At 49.7% G+C, this 21,051-nt stretch overlaps 1 protein-coding gene across 2 annotated transcripts in view; it reads right to left on the reverse strand.

The window, feature by feature from the left end:
* Nucleotides 1–20,619, reverse strand: part of RBM28 (RNA binding motif protein 28) — a 35,079-nt gene extending 14,460 nt beyond the window's left edge. For both annotated transcript variants that reach the window (XM_055122201.1, XM_055122198.1), the window contains exons 1-10: nt 20,399–20,619; nt 15,633–15,791; nt 14,835–14,929; nt 14,040–14,115; nt 13,343–13,435; nt 10,752–10,823; nt 9,675–9,918; nt 9,409–9,542; nt 6,546–6,618; nt 2,469–2,578 (exon numbers count right to left, since the gene is read on the reverse strand). In XM_055122201.1, the coding sequence (XP_054978176.1) occupies nt 2,469–2,578; nt 6,546–6,618; nt 9,409–9,542; nt 9,675–9,918; nt 10,752–10,823; nt 13,343–13,435; nt 14,040–14,115; nt 14,835–14,929; nt 15,633–15,791; nt 20,399–20,516 (1,174 nt within the window). In that variant the 5' untranslated portion in view covers nt 20,517–20,619. The remainder of the gene's footprint in view (nt 1–2,468; nt 2,579–6,545; nt 6,619–9,408; nt 9,543–9,674; nt 9,919–10,751; nt 10,824–13,342; nt 13,436–14,039; nt 14,116–14,834; nt 14,930–15,632; nt 15,792–20,398) is intronic.
* Between the last annotated feature and the right edge of the window lie 432 nt (nt 20,620–21,051).

Consider the following 21,051-nt stretch of genomic DNA (forward strand, 5'->3'; position numbering starts at 1 on the left):
AAACAGTGGGCCTACTTCATGGCCCATGCCCCGCAACAGAGGTTCCTAAACTTCTTGGGCCCACCTCTCCTTTCCAGTCAAAACACCCACCCAGGGTCTCTTGGAAATAAGAGATTAAAGTGTTACATATCCCGCGCATGGGAGAACAGCGCCACATTTCCTAGATCACTGGGAGCTGAACAGTGAATGACAGTTGACAACTGCAAAGGACCGTGGGTGGCAGGCTGACCTGATGACCCCCGTCTAGGGGGTGTTCCAGCTTCTCCTCCAACACAGTTAAGGGTCCATGCCTAGTCCAGCCTGCTCAGGAGGCGACTTCCCACAGCCTAAGTGTCTCAGGAATCAGGAGCACGGTCTTGAGAGCTTCTGTCTCTCTAGCACCGACCAGAGTGCCCGGCACTAATAGAAACAAGTCAGAAGTACTAGGGAAGGAGATTTCTCTGTTGTTGCTGCCCTGGCATAGGGTAGGAGGGTTGCAGCAGGCTAAACCGAGGAGTGCTGGGGGCTGCTTAGATGCCACATGGTTGAACCCAGGGCCTCACACACATGCAAAGCGTGTATCCTACCAGCCAAAAATGCTGCTCAAAGGTAGATTCCACATTTTGCCCAATATGAAGGACAGCACAACGGGTAGGGCATTCGCCTTGCACACGGCCGACCCAGGTTTGATTCCTCCGCCCCTCTCAGAGAGCCCGGCAAGCTATCTAGAGTATCTCGCCCACACGGCAGAGCCTGGCAAGTTCCCCGTGGAGTATTTGATATGCTAAAAACAGTAACAACAAGTCTCAAAATTGGAGACGTTACTGGTGCCCGCTCGAGCAAATCGATAAGCAACGGGATGACAGTGATACAGTGATGAAGGAAACGGGCACTTCTCTCTGAATGGGTAAACTGGAATTTCCAGGGTCTATGAACTGATTTCAATCTCCTATTTACCCCCGAGCATGAGAGCCTCCCCAGAGGGGTCGGGGGCCACGATGGCTGTACCAGGTAATGCCTAGGAGGGTCTGCAGTGCCAGGAAAGAAACCTGGTACGTACCAGACACGGCTCAAACTGGTGTTCCAGCCCTTTAAGTCGCCTCCCTAGCCCGTTGTCAATCCTCACACATCCTCGGTTACCTCTTCTGGGCACAGAAATGGCCTGCTGGCAGAGATGAACTACAGGACAAGGCCAGGCCATGTCAGCAGGAGGGAAAAGTCAGAAATTTCTAATATACGCTAGGAGAGGACAATGCATTTTAAAATAACAACAAAAAAAACTATTATTTACTAATATCATTAACTCTTAGATACAATTAATCAAGCAAGAAAGACACTGAACAAGTCAACCGCAGACTACACTGCAGTCACTCTTCAAGTATGGCTGTGCTCCTGCACTCAAAAAAGGGACAGAGACGACCTCAAAGTGAAGCAACGCGCCCCCTCCCCCAACTGGAACATCCTATGCAATTCTATTGCCTATTTTTAGAAAAGCATACTGCAAATGGAAGCGATCCAAGAAGGATAATTGAATAATAATGCTGAAGGCACCTTAAGTGATTACTCTAGTTGAACCCACTCATTTTACAGATAAGAACTGAAGTCCACAGTGGATAAATGACTTGCCAAAACTCACCCAGCTGGCTGTGGCTTAGCTGGGATTACAGCCCTAATCTTTGGGAAGCAGTTCAGTTTTCATTCCATCACACTGCCTTATTTACATCTTTTTTTTTTTTTTTTTTTAAAGCTGAGTGAAAACCCAAAATGATCAGATCTCATCAATTTGGGAAACAAGGATTAGAATGGAAGTGTTTAATCCGTGGCTAGGCTCCAGAGCACTCAGAAACTTTGAAGGGGACTCTTTCTGGGACTTGAGTTCTAAGCTTTTGCTTGATCTCCGAGGAACCAAGCAAGCCTCAGAATGAATTAAGAATGCCCTTCTTTAGGAAGACGACTGCAGGTAATAAAATAAACGATGATAAATGGGCCAAAAGGATGCTTACCCAAACAACAGTGCCACGGAATGAGGGATGGGCAAGCCTGATAGCTGCGAAATGCTTTAGGGGGAAAAAAACCAAACAAGGCAGCATTCCTTCGACACTTTTCCTGCTGACTGCTGCGACTGCACGGAAGCTTCCATCAGCTTCCCTCTCTGAGGAAAGCGACTGAAAAAGATGCCAGTAATCTGAAGTGATGGGGAATGATTAATATCCATGAGACGTTCTCACATTTGAAATTCAAAGGAGAACAACAAAATGGAATTCATTACCCTAGAAGCAAACAGGCAAGGGCTTTGGACACTCAGACAAAAATCACGGCCGGCAGTGCCATTAGAGGCGCCGAGTCTGACAGCATAGACACCAACCTCGGAACGCCCTTGCTGGGCTGTGGGCCACAAACACGGACGGGGCTGGAGAAGAGACCGTGGCCCCCTCAGAACGGCACACACTCCACTCTCACATCTGACTGTCCGGTCCACCCACAAATACCTTTTGAGTGCTCTGTGTCTGGATGCAAGACGATGCGCACGTACTTAAGGTCTCCGAACTGCTGCAGCAGCTCCCCAAGGTCTTCTTCCTCGGAGTCAAACGACAGGTTCCTACAGGACATGGTGGTCACGAGGTCAACAGGGAGAGTGAGAACTCGAACCGGGGAGTCAGACATCAGCTGGAGGGGATCCCCCGGTACCCCGAGCACCCTCCTTTCCTCTGCTCAGGAGGGGAACTGCACACAGCAGGGAGCCGAGGGGCGCGCGCGCGTGTGTGTGTGTGTAAGAGAAAAACTTCACTGAGCTGTGAACTTAGACCAGTTCACTGGGAGTTTCAAAAGAAAAAGCGCAGTGGCGCACGGGACTTGAGCATCTCATGGCCGAGAGCTGCCATCCCAGGCTGGATGATGGCGACGGAGGGACGAAGGACGAGGGGAACAAGAAAAAGGGCCTGGGCCCCAGGCTGGTTGGTAGTCAGTTTATTTCTGTCTCCTCCCCCGCACAGTCTGATCTTCCCCTTACAGCACAATTGCAGCCGTAGTTTTGGTCAGAGTTTCATCATCCTCGTCTCTCTCGTAGACCTCAAAGTCCTCTCTTTACCATGGTTCCCATTCTCCCCGTACAGCATAGTTATATAGAAATCGTGAAGGGTGGGGGGTACATTGTTGAACATTGTCATAACAATAAACAGAGGTAAAGCCACTCCTTCAGGGAAAGTTCTAGGAGATTAACTCAAGGACAAAATCTTATCTGAGGGTTCAGCACTCCAGATTACTAGGAGATCAGCTCAAGGGCGGGATTCCAAACAGGGAATTTGCTTTCTCCTTTCCTCAGCTAGTAATCCATTTAAACAATCATAGTAAATTTACTTCTTACAGTATTTCTAGCCATTCTGTATGAACACAGTAAGATATACTAAGCTTAAAGGTTGGCTCTTCCTGGGAACATCTCACTATATATTCCAGACCACAGTCCTCAGGCCAGTTTAGTCTTTCCTAGCCCCAGCAAGGTCCTTATTCAGTTACTTCTTTTTGGATCACGACAGAATTTGTCCATGACTGTGCTCCTAACTTATTATACTTCTGGCGCTTAGCTTGTTTCCTTTTCATGCTAGGATAGCTTACCGCTTGCCCTGGGTCCATCCAGCCCCTTCTTGAGGACTCTGCTCTTGAAGTGCCAGGAACTAAGGGCAATTGAGGTTTAAGTCAAGTAAATATGGGTGCCCAGGAGTAAATATTATTTTGGAGTCAATAACTCCCATGTTACAAAACATAGCATCAACTGTCTTCCTGTGTCTATCCAAAAAGGACACTGCTAAACCATGCAAGTGACATAAAGGAAAGAGAAAAGCAATATAGGATTATCAGTGCTTGATGGGATCGGGTGTGCCTCAGGCGCACTGTCGTGAGAGTAACTCAATAAACCTAAGCTCCCTGAGGGAGGAGCACAGACAACCCAATGTCATCCTACAAGTTCACTTCACAGAATGTTAGACCTTAAAAAAGGGGAGAAAAAAGAGCCAGAGATGTAGTTCAGTGGTGGAATGTTTGCTTTGCATGTGACGCCCTGGGTTCAATCCCTAACACACAAACACACACACACACACACACACACGATTACCTCAGAGGGGAAAAAAGTAGTCTCTCTCTATCTCACCCCTCTTTTACCCCTCCCTCCTGCAGTTAGCTGTTTCCTCCTATTTTGCTATAGAATTCAGTTGCAGTTCAAATACTGTAAGAGTCAGAAAACCCTTCAAAACAATTCAGAAGCAAACATGGTAACGTTTGCCGGCTAAGTACTGGGAGAAGAGAAAAAAAAGAAACCACATGATTTTTCTTGATGGAATTAAAATATGTAGGAAGATTCCGTTCTACAAAGTTTCAACACAATGCAGCTTTGTCAGTTCCCAACTGCGCACATTCGTGAGGATGAATAAATCAACCTTTCCTTTTCTTTTTGCTTAGTTTTTGGGACAACACCTGGTAAGCTCAAAGATTGCTCTTGGCAGTGCTCAGTGGACCATACGTGCTACTAGGGTCTGCAGTGATGACACTGAGGTCCACTGTGAGCACGTGAATGGCCGGCGTCTTGAATCACTATACGATCTCTCTGCTCTGCACTCGCACCAACCTTTTCCCTTACTAGTCCTCAGTCAACAGACCCTAAATGATGTTATAGCCCATGACAGCCCATGGAGTGACTGAGATGAGATGTTCTGCAATATGACAGTCCCTAGTCTTGATGCACTGTTCCACGAAATCGGACATATCATGTCATGTAGAGTTTTATCACCCTCCTCCTCTACCCCTCCACCCCATCTTTGTTTTTTTCCCTCCACAATGCTCAGGGATCACTCCTGGTGGGTTCAGGGGACTATATGGAGTGCCAAGGTCAGCTGTGTGCAAGGCAAGTGCCCTATTCACTGCACTATTGCTCCGCCTCTCCCCACTTTTACTTTCCTAAGTTTGTCATTAATTTAAAAACACACGATGACAGCCTTTGTGCTAACATCACAGATTATTTTTTTTTAAGTCGAAACACCATGAGATACAGAGTTACAAAGTTGTTCATGATTGGGTTTCAGGCATACAATGTTTCAATACCCATCCCTTCACCAGTGGTCATTTCCCACCACCAATGTCCCTAGCTTAAGTGAGGCGTTTCTTTTCCTCCTGTCAGGGTCCTCTATGAACACTAAAGTATTCATACGGCAATTTCAAACAAAACTGTTAAAAAAAAGGGGGGGGGCGCTGAAGAGATAGCACAGTGGGTAAGATGTTTCCTTGTGGGCATCCAACCTGGGTTGGATCCCTGGCATCATAAATAGTCTACTAGGATGATCCCAAGCAGGAATAAGCCCTGAGCACAGCTGGGTGTGGCCCAAAGACAGGAAGAGGAAAAAAAAAAGAAAGATAGGCTGTTAAGGAAGAAAATGGACTAGAGAACAGACTGTGTGGGCTAAACTCAGCTCTGTAAATATGCATAATGTGTGTGCTATCTCTGAATGGTGACCGTTAATTTTTGGGTGTCTTTTTGCTTATTCCCTAAATTTCCTAAACATAAATTACTTATATAATAAAAACAATCTTAATGGGGCTGGAGCGATAGCACAGCGGGTAGGGCGTTTGCCTTGCACGAGGCCGACCCGGGTTCGATTCCCAGCATCCCATATGGTCACCTGAGCACAGCCAGGGGTGGTTCCTGAGTGCAGAGCCAGGAGTAACCCCTGTGCATCGCCAGGTGTGACCCAAAAAGCAAAAAAAATAAAATTAAATAAAAATAATAAAAATAAAAACAATCTTAAAAGACTGTAGAAAAGGATAAAATACACACCTTTTAAATAGGACCCAATGGCCACAGCACACTGGTACTCAAGAAAGGGCAAGAAGGTGGGCCTGAGGCTAACAGTTTTGTTTGAAATTGCCGTATGAATACGTTGGTGTTCCTAGAGGACCCTGACAGAAGAAACGCCTCACTTAAGCTGGGGACACAAGTGGTGGGAAATGTCCAGTGGTGAAGGGATGGGTACTGGAACATTGTATGGCGGAACCCCGATCATACTGAAGCTACCCCCGCCTTACGAAAACTAACCTACCAGCCGGCACCAAACAGCAGTGTCTTCGGGAGACAAAGTCGCCCTCCCCACAGCGCCCACTGTGACTTTCCCGGTGACAGTGGGAGACGTTCCTCGATGCGAGACACAGCTTCAGAGGTCAGACAGGCATGCTGAGAGAGATCAGCTGGGGCCCTGAGAGCACCCGCCCCCTCCAGGCGCTTCCCAACACGAAGGCCAGAAACAAGACATGTTCGGCGGCTGAAGACGAGTGCCGCTGCAAATGCCAACCCAATTATAAAACCTGAAATCTAAATAACGGTAAGCTACCGAGTCCCTGGCTACTGACCTTCTGTGTAGTCTGCTTCACCTACATTTCTCGCAGTTTGGAAGGTTGCCGGGAATAGGTGTGTTCCCGGACTCAAGAGTCGGAGAGAAAAAGAAAGGGGAAATAAAAGGAAGAAGAAAGAGAAAAGAAAGTCATGAAAGTAATATCACAGCAATTGTCAAGAAAGAAAGGCATACCTGATAAAAACAGTTTTCCCTTCATTCACATCAGAGGGTAATTTCCTCTTCTTTTTCTTTGAGACTTGGGTATCTGAGGAGTGAAAGAACAAATTGAAAGACTTATGCAAGGGCTGGATGTGTCGTACAGTGTGTGGGGGGTGGGGGGAGCGCATTTGCATCCCAAGAGTGATTCCTAAGTGTAGAGTCAGGATTTAACCCCTGAGCATTGCCAGGTGTGACCCAAAAAGAAAAAAAAAAAAAGATTCATGACTCATCAAGCTCTAAAATAAAGGGCTACCTTCTTAAGGTTAAGAAAATCTTGCTTAGGGGCTGGAGTGATAGCACTGCGGGTAGGGTGTTTGCCTTGCACGCGGCCGACCCCGGTTCGATTCCCAGCATCCCATACAGTCCCCTGAGCACCGCCAGGGGTAATTCCTGAGTGCAGAGCCAGGAGTAACCCCTGTGCATTGCCGGGTGTGACCCAAAAAGGAAAAGAAAAAAAAAGAAAAGAAAATCTTGCTTACATCCATAACCCAAAACAAAGGAAAGCCAGAGAGTCCTCAATAGGCTGAGTGCAGGTTTTATATGCAGGAACCCCAGATTCGATCCCCAGCACCATATGGTCCCTGAGCACTAACAGGAATAAATTCTTGAGCACTGCTGGGTATGGCCCCCAAATAAAACAGACAGACAAACAAAGCAGACAAAAAGGAGCTCAAACCATCCATTAAAGAAAAGCAATACGAAAGATGAGCTACTGGGCCGGGGGTTGGCTCAAGTGACAGAGCACAGCCTCGCGTGCCGAGGCCCTGGGTTCAATCCCTGGCACCTGATGCCTCCGAGATCAAAGCAGACATCGCTCTGTGAGTATAGACAGACAGGATAACATGCGAGTAAGAGGATTTAACAGGAAACTTCTGGAAAGATACTGATAGAGGAGTGGAGAGGAAATTTTTTGTATTTTTCATACTTGTATTATGCACTTCACTCTTGTGCTTCTCTTTCATCATGTATCACTCCTGTGATTTCTCAAGAGGGACCATGGGAAGGTCCTGAATCTGGGCAGTTGGACAAAAGCTCCCACAGTGCTTCGGTATAAGAGCATCTAAGACCCTAAGGGGCCTACCATTCTTGCTTCACAGGAAAAACCTGTTTTCCCAGTTTTCTTTCTTTTTTGGAGGAACGGGGGGCTCTCAAGCAGTGCTCAGGGGGCCTGGGGGACACTCCAGGTACTCATGGATAGTTCACTGCTCAGGGTTGCTGGCGGGCACCTCGGGACCACACCAAGTGGTGCTGCAGGGGACTGACTTGAAGGCCTGTGCTTACCAGGCCTTCGTGACCCCGCCCCTGAGCCATCTCCCTGGTCCTCCCAGGGTTCTGTGGGGGAGCTTAGCAGGCGGCGCCTGCGGAGTCCCAGAGAAGCCCCCTCCTCGTGATTCTTAGCCAACCGGGCCTTTGGTTCCAAGCAAGGACGCATAGATGCGATGCTACTCGGGCCTCACATCCTCGAGCAGTACCAGGAATACCCCAGTACCAGGGGTCACCCTGGCGGAGCTCAGGGCCCCGAGAACTACAGCCGGTGATGCTTAAGGGACTGAGCCAAGGTTGGCCATATGCACCCCAACCCCTGGAATCTCTCTGGCACCCCCCCCCCCAGATTTTCAGATGGCCAAACCCACACGTCAGACTTTCAGAAATGAAGCAAGGGGGAGTGGCGTGAGGAATGAATCAAACCCTGTGTTAAGGGTCTGAGGGACAGCTCAAGAGCTGGAGTGCAGCAGGCTGCACGCGGGGAAGCTCAATCCCCACACCACAGGAGCGACCCCAGCCCTGAGCACTGCCAGGTGTGGCCCTCAAACGTAATCACCCACAGACAGACAGCTTCGAGTTCCAGCTATCATTCCCCACTCCATAACGCTTTCTGCATTCTCTGCACTCTCTCTCAGCGACTCGGTCAAGCTAATCCCAACATTAAGGGAGCACCGGGATCTGCTTGCAGTTTTTGCTAACCATCCCCTCACAGAGTCTATTGTTCCGGACATGGGGCCACACCTCGCAGGAGCAGCAGCAACCCCCACCGTGCTGCTCAGCTGCGCACTCACCCTGAGCCGTGCCCCGGCTCCCCGACCGACCACAAGAGCTCTTTACGCTCACTGCGACGCATGAGAGTCATTCAGGGACCAGGGGGACATCACAGGCGCTGCATGCAGGAGCCCAGGTTCAGGCGCCAACACCCCACGGTCCCCACACACCTGAGCACTAAGCCGGGAGTACTGAGCACCACCAAGGACAGCAACCTCGAGCCCACCCCCCTCAAACTTTAGGAAGCAGTTCAAAAGCCACCTGGGTGTTAAGATGCAGTATGTTGTTTGTCATAGTCTTCATTCAATTTGGATGATCATCAAGAGAGAAAGAGAGAGATGGTGCCTTAGCAGTCAGCTAGGTTTCCAATTCCCTAAGAAAGAACTTTAACTCCCAAACACCATTCCAAACTCATTAAAGGAAAAAGGGGGAGGAAAAACCCACCACTTTAGAATAAAAGAATAGCAAGGTTTCACTTTCAGCATAGACAGGAATTCAACAGGGGCCCTCGGGGCCCTATTTAAAGGCACCTGGACGGAGGCAGCTCCAGGTGCTGAGTGGGCACCGGCTCGCTCTGCAGTCCGACAAGGGCCCCTGAGCACTGCCCGCGGGGACCCCAGAACCAGAGCTGGGAACGGCCCCTTAGCACTGCGAGTGTGGCCCCCAGACCAAATAACATTAACAGAGGCTGAACAAGTGAACGCAAAGCAGCCTGCACGAAACCAATGCCCATTTCTGGTGACCCCTGGTTTCAAAAGAAAAGATGATGCCCCTCCCCCCCGCCCCCCCCATGGCGCACCTTCATCCTCCAGCTCTTCGGCACTGCCGCTGCCGTCACTCCCCGCCAACTCCTCGCCACTGTCGTTGGCACTGTCGCTCTCGTCCAGCTCACTGTCCTCGTCACTGCTCTCGGTGAAGGCCTTCTTCCCTGCTCTGCCAAAACCCGGTGGGCTCAGAACTGAGGACCAGGGCTGGCAACCCCAGTACCCAGCGTTTGCAGGGATGGGATGGGGAGACGGGTTTCCCGTGAGACAGTCCGACTCTTCTGTCTCAGAACCAGCTTACCTCTTCTGACCCTGCACGGGCTTGGTCCCCCGTGAGCCTCCATGCTCCTGCTTCTCCTCCTCCTCTTCATCCTCATCCTCATCATCCTCATCGTCATCGTCGTTGTCATCGTCGTCATCATCATCATCATCATCATCATCATCATCATCATCATCATCATCGCCGCCATCACCTTCTGTATCCTCTTTTCCCCTGCCATTCTCTTGACCTAACTCCTGATTAGGTAAAGCTTTCTTCTCCTCAGCTACATAGGGAGGAAAAGAAAGCGAAGATTTCATTCGGTATCCAAAATAAAGTCAGTTTCACAAGAGTAACTAACCCAACCCCTCCACCCGCCAAGTTCCTGGATGCTTTGGTTTCCAAGAAGCTCACGATTTTCTTATTTCCAGAGAAGGAGAAAACATAAAGGGGAAAGAGGAAAAAGCAATGAAAAGGCAAGGATGTAGCTCCGCGGCAGACCGCCTGCCTCGCAGGCTCAACCCCCGACACACCCCCCACCGCCACAAACAAACGAGCAAAGAGAACAAGAAAGCCCCTCCAAGCCCCTCCACACTGAGAGCCTCGGGCGCGCCCAGTCAGAAAAGGCGGGGGGGGGGGCAGTCTGGGATGAGAAGCAGCCGCCGAGCCACCACCTCCCACGCCGAGCCACCACCTCCCACGGCTCACACGCGCCCACCCAGGAGCCTGAATCTCAGTGAGTTCTCTGCGCTCCTCGAGGGTTACAAGGAGGCTGTTTTCTAAGTAACACTCAGGCTTTAAGCGTCCCTGTTCTTCATGCCCTGCTGCTCCCAGTTACACGACGCTGGGACAGGCCAGCAGGGTGAGATGGTGAGTTCAGGCCCCAGGCCGCTCTCTTCCACACCGAAAGCTCCCATGTTTGAAGACCAAACCCCCAGCTCTGGGCTGGCTTCCGGACCCGCGGGAATCCAGACACTCCCTGGTCTCACGGGCTGTTGGTGTCTCGGGCCAATACTCTTCCTGCTGACCAGGAGGGTAGCCCTACACGCTCATTGTCGAGCTGTTTCTGCGCGCGCTCCAGCCCCTACAACAGCTGCTACCCAAACCAGCACATCTTACCTGGGGCGGAGGCAGGCTGGGTGTTTTTATATTTATCCTTTGCGACGGCCCAGTCCACGGCCACGGGTCGCCCTGGCACACAGAACAGTAGCGTCAGAAAGGCCTTCCTTATGCAGCAACATTGTGAGTCAAAAACACAGACATTACCACGATTGCAAACAGGTCACTAACACAAAAATTAAAACCAAAATGTGAAGCTAGAGCAACAGTACAGTGTTTAGGGCATTTGCTTTGCACATGACTGACCACGGTATGATCCCTGACATTCTATATAGCACCAAAAATTATTCCTGAGTGCATAGCCAGGAGTAACCCATAAGCATCGCTGGGTGTGGCCCCCAAACAAACAAAACCCAAAGTAAATAATTTTTTTATTTAAATCATTATTTATTAAAAGAAAGGCAGGCATGCTGGGGGGAAAGGCAGCTGGGATAGAGAAGGCACCACCAAATAAATGATGCTTGGAGTGCTCGCTCAGGATGGGAATGCGTGCTGAAAGTAGACGATGGACCCAACATGATAGCCACTTAGTACCCGTATTGCAAACCATAACACCCGAAAGGAGAGAGAGAGAATAAAAGGGAATGTGCCTTGAAAAAGTGCTCTGCATCACTAATCATCAGAGAGATGCAGATCAAAACAACTTTGAGATACCACCTCACACCACAGAGACTAGCACACATCCAAAAGAACAAAAGCAACCGCTGTTGGAGAGGATGTGGGGAGAAAGGGACCCTTCTTCACTGCTGGTGGGAATGCCGACTGGTTCAGCCCTTCTGGAAAACAATTTGGACGATTCTCAAAAAATTAGATATTGAATTCCCATTTGACCCAGCAATACCACTGCTGGGAATATATCCCAGAGAGGCAAAAAAGTACAATCGAAACAACATCTGCACATGTATGTTCATCGCAGCACTGTTTACAATAGCCAGAATCTGGAAAAAACCCGAATGCCCCAGAACGGATGACTGGTTGAGGAAACTTTGGTACATCTATACAATGGAATACTATGCAGCTGTTAGAAAAAAGGAGGTCAAGAATTTTGTAGTTAAGTGGATGGGCATGAAAAGTTTCATGCTGAGTGAAATGAGTCAGAAAGAGAGAGACAGACATAGAAAGATTGCACTCATCTATGGTATATAGAATAACAGAGTGGGAGACTATCACCCAAGAACTGTAGAAATAAGTACCAGGAGGTTGACTCCATGGCTTCGAGGCTGGCCTCACGTTCCGGGGAAAGGTCAACTCAGAGAAGCGATCACCAACTACATTGTAGTCGAAGGCCATGTGGGGGAAGGGAGTTGCGGGCTGAATGAGGGCTAGAGACTGAGCACAGCGGCCACTCAACACCTTTATTGCAAACCACAACAGCTAATTAGAGAGAGAGAACAGAAGGGAATGCCTTGCCACAGTGGCAGGGTGGGGTGGGGGGGAGATGGGATTGGGGAGGGTGGGAGGGACGCTGGGTTTACGGGTGGTGGAGAATGGGCACTGGTGAAGGGATGGGTTCCCGAACTTTGTATGAAGGAAGTATAAGCACAAAAGTGTATAAATCTGTAACTGTACCCTCACGGTGATTCTCTAATTAAAAATAAATAAATTTAAAAAAAAAAAAAAAAGGGAATGTGCCTGCCAGAGGCAAGGGGGTGGGGGGATGGCGGGAGGGATACTGGGAACACTGGTGGTAGAGAATGGGCACTGGTGAAGGGATGGATACTCGACCACTGTGTGACTGAAACATAATCACAAAAGTTTGTAAATCTGTAACTGTATCTCACGGTGATTCATTAAAAAATAATAATAATAAAAGAAGGGCAGGTCTTCCCTTTACATTCACACCTCACACAGTAGCTGTATCAGACACAGAAATGGGACCAAAGGAGATAAAGAATCTGCCATTTCTTTAGGGAATGCTGATCAGTGACTGATGATCGTAGAAAAAAAAAGAAAAGAAAAGAAAGAGAAAGCTCCCAAAGCTGCCTCCTCCCTTCAATCCTTAACCTTTCTATCAGTCAACCAAAAGTTTGCCTCTCCTCACACCATCACTGCCGGAGGAAGACAGTGAAACACTTAGGGAACAGTGCTCCCCAACCCATGTCCAGTTAGACCCCCAAGAGGGAGCTACCCGGAACTCTCTGCTCTCTGCACAGACCACGGGAAGTCTCTAAGCCAGCCCCTTCACAGGCACAGTGCCCGGCAAGCTGACGCCCAGAGCGTGGCTGCGCTGTCAGCTTAACAGATCCAAGAGGCTAAACAGTGACCAAAACCGAAAGGGAAAGACCTGAAAACCCCACATCCCCTCGACAGCAATCTGCATCAACCAGTAACTACTTCAGGGACATTTCTCACTGGATTTAAAGAGACACACAGCACCAAGTAAGGAGAATCGTGGCCTTGTTTAAGCCGAAACACAAATACTGGGGTTGCCCAAAGAGCCACCACCTCAGCAGTGAGACTCTCTGCAAATGCATATACTACTGAAAACGCAGAAAGTGGGTTACTGTGTTAACCCACCCAGACACCAGAAGTACCTGGTGAACGTAAAGGTAGAGAGTATCTGGGCCGCAGCAAAGGTTCAGAAAACTCACCTTTAATCTCTTTCATGTTCATGCTTTTCAGAGCTTTTCCTGCTTCGAGGAGGTTTTTGAACTGAACAAAAGCAAAACCACGCATCTTCCCATCTGAGTGCGAATGGACAAAGAAGTGAGACGAAGCAGGTGAGAGGAAAATCACAACCCAGGGCTGGCAAGATGGCCCTAAGTCTGCCAACCCGTCGGCCTCTCGCCCAGAATACTAGTGTGAGTTCCTCGGCACATAACCTGACTCAGGCTTGGAAAGCACGATGCAATTCCTCAAACTGTTCAAACGCCCTGTAAAATCAGTTCTAACAATACCAGCCGGGGAAGAAGCGCTATTATCTGAGTTTTTGATATTGGTCAAGTACTCTACATGACACTCTATAGCAAATGGAACTCAGAAGAACTTTAAAACCAGTAACAGTTCAGTGTTTATTTATGACTTTTAGGCTACACCTGGTGGTGGCTATGGGGTTACTCCCAATGTATTTGGTCAGAGATCACTTCTGATGGTGCTTAGGAGACCATGCGGTGCTGAGGATGGAACCTGGACCTCCCACGTGTACAATAGCCCTTTGAATTTTCTGCTTGGCCCTATATTCCTGTTCTAAATGGTGCTTAGTTCAAAGGTACTAAGAGGCAAGGAATGTGTGGGCCCATCATATTAATTAATCAACCTATCTCACTTCAAGCCAAGGTTTGCTAGTACCTGGTTTCTTAGGAACATTTACTTCCAGAACAGTTCCATACTGAGCGAATACTACCTTCAAGTCATCTTCTGAACACTGAAATCAAAAAGAAAGAGAGAAAGAGAAGTAGTACCAGGGCAAATAAACAACGAAACATCAATGACTAAATTGGTTCATCAGGGAGAACTTGAATATTTTCACTCCTGCTTGACTTTTAAGATTAAGACAGCCAGTGATTCTGAGTGGGAGACATCATGCTTGGTAACTAACGGCAGAAAGGATAGATACCAGAGGACACGCAGAAAGCACAGTATCCTCCCCTCTCTTTCTTACAGCATCTCCACCACAGGAAAAGCATCTTCGCACTTAGTGTCCACAGCAAGTTCGGAGCAGGGATCACCCCTGGCTTGGTGCTCAGGGACCGTGTGGTCCCCAGATCGGACCAGGGTTGGCTGCAAGCAAGGTAAGTGCCCTCATTTTTCTACTGCCTCTCCTGCCCCATTTTCTGGTTACTGTTGTTTTTACTGGTGGTGGTGGTGGTGGTGGTGGTGGTGGTGGTGATTGGGGCCACTCCCAGCTGTGTTCAGGGAACCAGTAAGTGCCAGGATTGAACCCAGCCTTTCACATGTAAAGCATGTGCCCAGCCCCCTGAGTTATCTCTCCAGCCCAAATCCATTTTAAAATTCAATAGGGCTAAGGTTCAATCCAGAGATGAATGCCTAATTTATAGTATCCTGGTGAGAGTGTTACCAATGAGTATATCTTGGCCCCAACAGTCCTCAGATGATGAGGTTTGAGTTTCCTTGGTCACTTACCTTAAAGCTCAGGTTCCGAATAATCAATCTGGCTTTCTTATCTGCCACTTTGGGATTTTTAGGTTTCTGCTTCTTCTTTGGTGATTCTGAATTTTCTTAAAAGGTAAAAGGTAAAAAGAATAAATAAATCTGTGCCCCAAACATACCCACTCTAGGCCTAAAGCACCTTAGAAAAGAAACTAAGAGACAGCACTGACATAGGGTTGCACGCAGTAATACCCAGACCCCCAATGTGCCAGACTCAGAAGTTAACCAAATGGGGCTGGAGAGATAGCACAGTGGGTAGGGCGTTTGCCTTGCACGCGGCTGACCCGGGTTCAAATCCCAGCATCCCATATGGTCCCCTGAGCATGGCCAGGGGTAATTCCTGAGTGCAGAGCCAGGAGTAACCCCTGTGCATTGCCAGGTGTGACCCAAAAAGCAAAAAAAAAAAAAAAAACAAAAAAAAAAAGAAGTTAACCAAAGACTGATACATCAGATGATATGGGACAAAACTGAGGTATAAAGAGGCACTCCTGAAACTTAAATAGTGTCATAAACTATGTTAAACCATAAACTGAGTTTGTTGGGTTTTTTGGTTTTTTGCTTTGTTTTGTTTTGTTTGGGGGGGAGGGGAGTCACACCCAGCAATGCTCAGGTGTTACTCCCAGCTTTGCAGTCAGGGATCACCCCTGGCAGTGCTCAGAGGGCCATACGCATAGGTGCCAGGGATTGAACCCAGGTCGACCGCGTGCAAGGCAAACGCTCTCCCCACTGTACTGTTTCTCCGGCCCCCTAAACTGAATTTTGAAAACTCACCTTTCTGCCCCTTTTCCTTGGACTTGTTCCTCAGTTTTTTCTTGGCCACGGTCACAGCGATCTTGCCGCCTTCGAAGGTGCTAATCTCTTTGAGGGCCCTCTGAACATCTTCCTGCATGGAAAAGGTGACGTAGCCAAAGCCTCGACATGCCTTACTCCCTGGAACAGAGAGGAGGGGGGCGATGACCATAAACCAAGAGCTACACTAACACTCAAAGCAACAAGGCTGACTGGCATCCATGTCCCCAACCCCACGCTACTCGGACACTGTCAGCCTTCCTCTTCTAACTTAATCTTTTGCTGTTAGTGTCACGGAAGGTACAAGAAGCCAGCAGGGTAGCTTGGGAAATTACAACGCAATCGCGCAGCTCCTCCTGAGAAAAGAGGAGCAGAGGACGCAGGGGGATCTGGTACTGTCACCCTCATACCAGTCTTAGTGCTCAATATCCAAGTAAGCCTTTCCAAGCAGCTGCAAATCCCCCTTTACTTGTAGAACGTACCAAGGTGGGTTCAGGGGGAGTACTATTGTCCCTTCGTCCCCAGTGAGTAATTTGAGATGAAGGGAAGTAAAAGGAACTGGCTACTGTCCCTGAGGGTGCTGGCAGATGAACAAATTCCTCACTACCAGCCAGCCCCCTCTCCATGGGACTCCACCAGCCCAGTGGACACAGAGATTAGGGCCACGCCGTGAATAGCTGCAAATGGCACCGCTGCTCTGATTGTCAGACTTGCTGTGGTTTTAACATTTTTTTGTCTACTAAATGTGAAGTCATTTGCTGCATCAAAAAAGAAAGGTCAAACCCAGCAGTCTGTCTTGTGCCCGCGTGAGCGCTGCTTCTTTTCCAACTCCACCCAGGCGTGCTTCTGGGTACAAGGCCTTTCACGAAGGCCGGGACCCACGCCGCACGGGCGGGAGGCCGCACTCAGCAGGAACTGGGGGAGCGTGCTGCGGTACGGAGGTGGGCTTCTGTTCTCTTGGAACTCCTTTGCACAAAGGCCGGCCCACTCATCTTTCAGAAAACAAGAACAAAGGAAATGCAGGGCCCTTCCCTGCTCCTTCCTACAACCACAATGGAAGCAGCCAGCCGGGATGCGATGCAGAAGGCAGGTAGTGCCAGATCAAAGCCCCTCATTGTCCCCGGCTGCAACAAAGCACTCTCCTATTTACAGGAATCCTCACAATGGTCGTGCGGAGCCATTGCCATCTTAGAGAGGTGACTGCACACTCCAGTCCCCTCGCTCCTGTCCCACGTCGGCGTGTCTGGCTAGGAAAGCACAGTGGTGTTCGCAAGGGGAAATGAATTGTTCTACCTGCTCTGCTACCCCTCCAGCTCCCAGCTTTTATTCTTTCAAGCTTTTGGGCCACATACAGAACATACAAAGTCAGGTTACGTGTAGCCTATATTCCAAGAACCCAAGAGAGAATTCCCATTCAATAGCCTGTTCTCCCGAAACACAACCTGCAGAACTATTTACAACCCATGTGCTAAATGGAACATAGAGCGGAACCCAGCACACATATATAGTCTCTATGAGAAACTAGGAAAAAAATTTTTTTATGAAGACTCATGCTTTACCAAGTAATGATGCACTCCTACAGTTTTATTTCTTTTTTTTTTTTTTTTTTTGCTTTTTGGGGTCACACCCAGCGATGCTCAGGGGTTACTCCTGGCTTTGCACTCAGGAATTACTCCTGGCGGTGCTTGGGGGACCATTATGGGATGCCGGGAATCGAACCCGGGTCGGCCGCATGCAAAGCAAACGCCCTACCCGCTGTGCTATCGCTCCGGCCCCTTTATTTCATTTTTAACAATTGTGAGTTCCAGGGGCTGGAGGGATAGCACAGCAGGTAGGGGGTTTGTTTGTCTTGAACACGGCTGACCCAGGTTCGATTCCCAGCATCCCATATGGTCCCCTGAGCACCGCCAGAAGTAACCCCTGAGCATTGCCAGGTATGACCCAAGAAACAAAAAAAAATAAATAAAATCGAATTCCAACCCACTCAAGTCCCATGGATGGTGGCAATGAAGGGTGGGAAGAAACAGCGCTGGGGATCAAGTTACCCCCCTTTAATATCTTGCATTTCCTAGTCCTGTTATTCATATAACACGGATAACTGAGATCACCCTGTGTTTGTCCTCCTTCTTCTGGCTTGTTTCAGTTAACAAAGTATCCTCCAGTTTGGGGGCTGGAGTGACAGCACAGCAGGGAGGGCTTTTGCCTTCATGCAGCCAATCCAGATTCAATCCCCAGCATCCCATACGCCCCTCAAAGACACACCGAGCACCGCCAGGAGTAATTCCTGAGTGTAGACCCAGGCATGACTCCAGAGCAGCACCACCTGTGGCACAAAAAAAACAAACAAAAAGACACCCTCCGGTTTCATCCAAGTTGCAGCAAATTGAATGATTTCATGCTCCTTTCAGTGACATAGAATTCCACTGTGCCTACATGCCAAAATGCTGGTTAGTGCACCCATGTTGTCACCCACCCATACTGATACTTCAGATGACAAGGAAGCAGGCAGGTGCCCTGGCTTGCAGAGCCCCCAGAGCCATGTCCCAGCCCTAACCACAACTTCTGTGACTGACACAGAGAAACTACAGATGAGGTCATCACTAGCTCTTCATCCACCTACTCACCTACAGGTCACCCCCCAAAAGTCAGCGTTCTGCAGAAAGATGGAGACAGGCCCCAGTAGAGATGGCCTGATGATCTGACCAGGAAGGGGAGGTTCTGGGTAACTTGTGCCCCGACAGCCTAGGTAAGAGGGAGGAACCCTCCCTCACAGCAGTGCAATGAGCCTGGGTCAGAAAGTTAAGCCTGTGGCTGCAGATCCCAAGGAAATAAATCTCACCCTCGCTCAAGCCCTAAACTTTTTTTTTTTTAAATTGGTCACGGAAAATAGCGTGTGCACCCAAATAATTCATTGCATGAGCCCACCACCACGGTCACTAGAGCAGATGACCCTAGAGGAAGGTGAAAATGCTACTTCTGGCTGAGGTGGGCTTCCCTGAAGCTGGGGTGTGGCTTCCCTGAAGCTGGGGTGTGAGAAACACTCAAGGTAGGAGCTTTCCTGTCCCTGTGTGGAAAAGCCTGGCATGGCGAGGGAGGGGCAGCTGGCCATATGCTGCAGGAGCTGGTGGGCAGCCTCAGTCAGGTCTGTGGGGGGGGAGGGGGTGGAAGAGGCTTGGGGGTAAGGGGAAGCGTCTAGGGAAAGGAGTATCAGTGTCTGACTTCAAGAGGGTCAAGGCTGAGATGTCTCCAGCTGAAGACCCTGAGCAGACGGAAGGCCAAGGTAAGTAGCAGGATGAGGAACTAGGAATGGCATAGGGAGAACAAAGCCACTGATTCCCAATCCCCATTGAGAGGGTAAGGGCCACGTCCCCTGCCCCCATATCCAAGACCCGTCCATACGGGAGTGAGGATAACAGGTGCCAGAATCTAATGGCCTGGCCCATCCTTCCCGTCTCACAGTTCAGCTGCCTGGACTTTTGAGGGGGTGGGTGAAAGGGGCGGCAGGAGGTGACTGAACCCCAGGGACTCCCACAGTCTCCCACAGAGCCATAGCCCTGGGAATTCTTCCTGACACAAGCCGCTCCCTCCACCTCTGACCTTCTCTACCTCCCCCTTCTTCAGGGTTTGAATCCAGGACCTGAGTCTTGCAGTTCATGTGGGAAGGCCCTGGTCACCCCCGGGGGCCAGCACCAGGTCAGCCTCCGGATGCATGGGATCCTGTGGGGGAGATCAAATACAGGGCAGGGGCCAGAGAGCTGAGGCCGCTGTTAGGGCACTAACCTTGCATGCAGCAGGCTCAAGCTCTGGCATCCCATAGGGTCTGTCCCTCCCTCTACTCCCCAGCACCAGCAGGGCGGCCCCTAAACACGCCTGGGCTACTGTTGTCCCACTGTCACATTCAATAAAGTATTCATTCAACAAATAAGTTAGTGAATGAATGAAATAATGACCTGGTGGGGCTAGAGCAATAGTTCAGCAGGTAGGGTGTTTTTGACTTGCACCAGGCCAACCCAGGTTCAATCCCCAGCATCCTATATGGTGCTGAGCACCTCCAGGAGTGATTCCTGAGTGCAGAACCAGGCATAACCCCTGAGCGTCGCCAGGTGTGACCCAGAAAGCAAAATTAAGTAAATAAATAAATAACAGTTTGGGAAACAGATTCGTGTTCCACTACTTCCTGCTTGTTCAAACTTACACTTTGTGTGTGTGTGTGTGTGTGTGTGTGTGTGTGTGAGAGAGAGAGAGAGAGAGAGAGAGAGAGAGAGAGAGAGGGAAAGAGGGAGAGGGAGAGAGGGAGAGAGGGAGGGAGAGAGAGAGGGAGAGAGGGAGGGAGGGAGGGAGAGAGAGAGAGGGAGAGAGAGAGAGAAGTGGAGCTGACCCTCCATCCAACAAGACTGTTAAGAAAATTCAATGCGGTGACACACGTAAAACTCATCACTGTACCTGGGCCTCAGTCAACTCTCGATAAGCCTTACTGGTGGTTTATTAAAAATAAGGGGTTTTTTTCCCATCATTACCGAAAATAACCTAATATTGCGCACGCACAATAAAGGACCGCCGCTGATAAAGACACCCAAGCGAAGGTTCTGACTCTTGGACACAGTCGGTGATGGGTTCCTCGAGAGCAGAGTCCGTCTGGAAAAGAAACCCGCTCCCCAGCCCCGCGCCCGCCGCGTGGGTCAAGAGCCACGCGGGCCCCCGGGGTGGAAGAGCGTGTCCCCGCCCGCAGCGGCCGCCGCGCCCCCTACCTTTCTCGGTCACCACGAAGCACTGCTTCACCGGCCCCACCTGGCTGAACAGCTCCTCCAGCTGCTCGCTGCGGGCCGAGGGCGGCAGCCGGCTCACAAACAGGGTCAGCCCTGCCATGGGGCCGAGTTGCCGGCGGCAGAGACGCAGCAAGAGAACCCAGCAGCGTGCCCGGCTCCTGGGGACCGGCTGGGGCAGGCGGAACACGCCGGGCGCGCGGGAGGTGCCGGAAGTGCGCGTCACTCAAAATAGTCCGGAGGAACACGAGATGGGAAGGAGGTTAAAAAAAAAAAAGGATTCCGGAACCCAAAAGTGGTGACACACTCGGGGCGGAGCTTCTCTGATGGGCTTGGAGCCCAGGGCTGCCTCCCACCCCTGCCAGCGGTAGGGGAGTCCCATTAGTTCCGACCCTCCCAATCTCACCGCCAAGGATGAAGTCCAAACTCATAGTCGCTTTTGCATCTAGGATAATGTTTAGTGTTTTCTGAGGTGCCGCTCTAGCCTTACCCCAGATTAATTGCATAAAATACAACCAGAAGGTACTCCAGTGCATCGTATACGTGCACTCACCACCGTCTCAACAGCAGTTTGAACAATTCCTTGGTGTTTTTTTATTCCCCTTTCTCTTTTCTTTGTTGTTGTTGGAGGATCTGAC

Source organism: Sorex araneus, chromosome 1, assembly GCF_027595985.1.
Source record: "Sorex araneus isolate mSorAra2 chromosome 1, mSorAra2.pri, whole genome shotgun sequence".
NCBI classification, from domain to species: domain Eukaryota; kingdom Metazoa; phylum Chordata; class Mammalia; order Eulipotyphla; family Soricidae; genus Sorex; species Sorex araneus.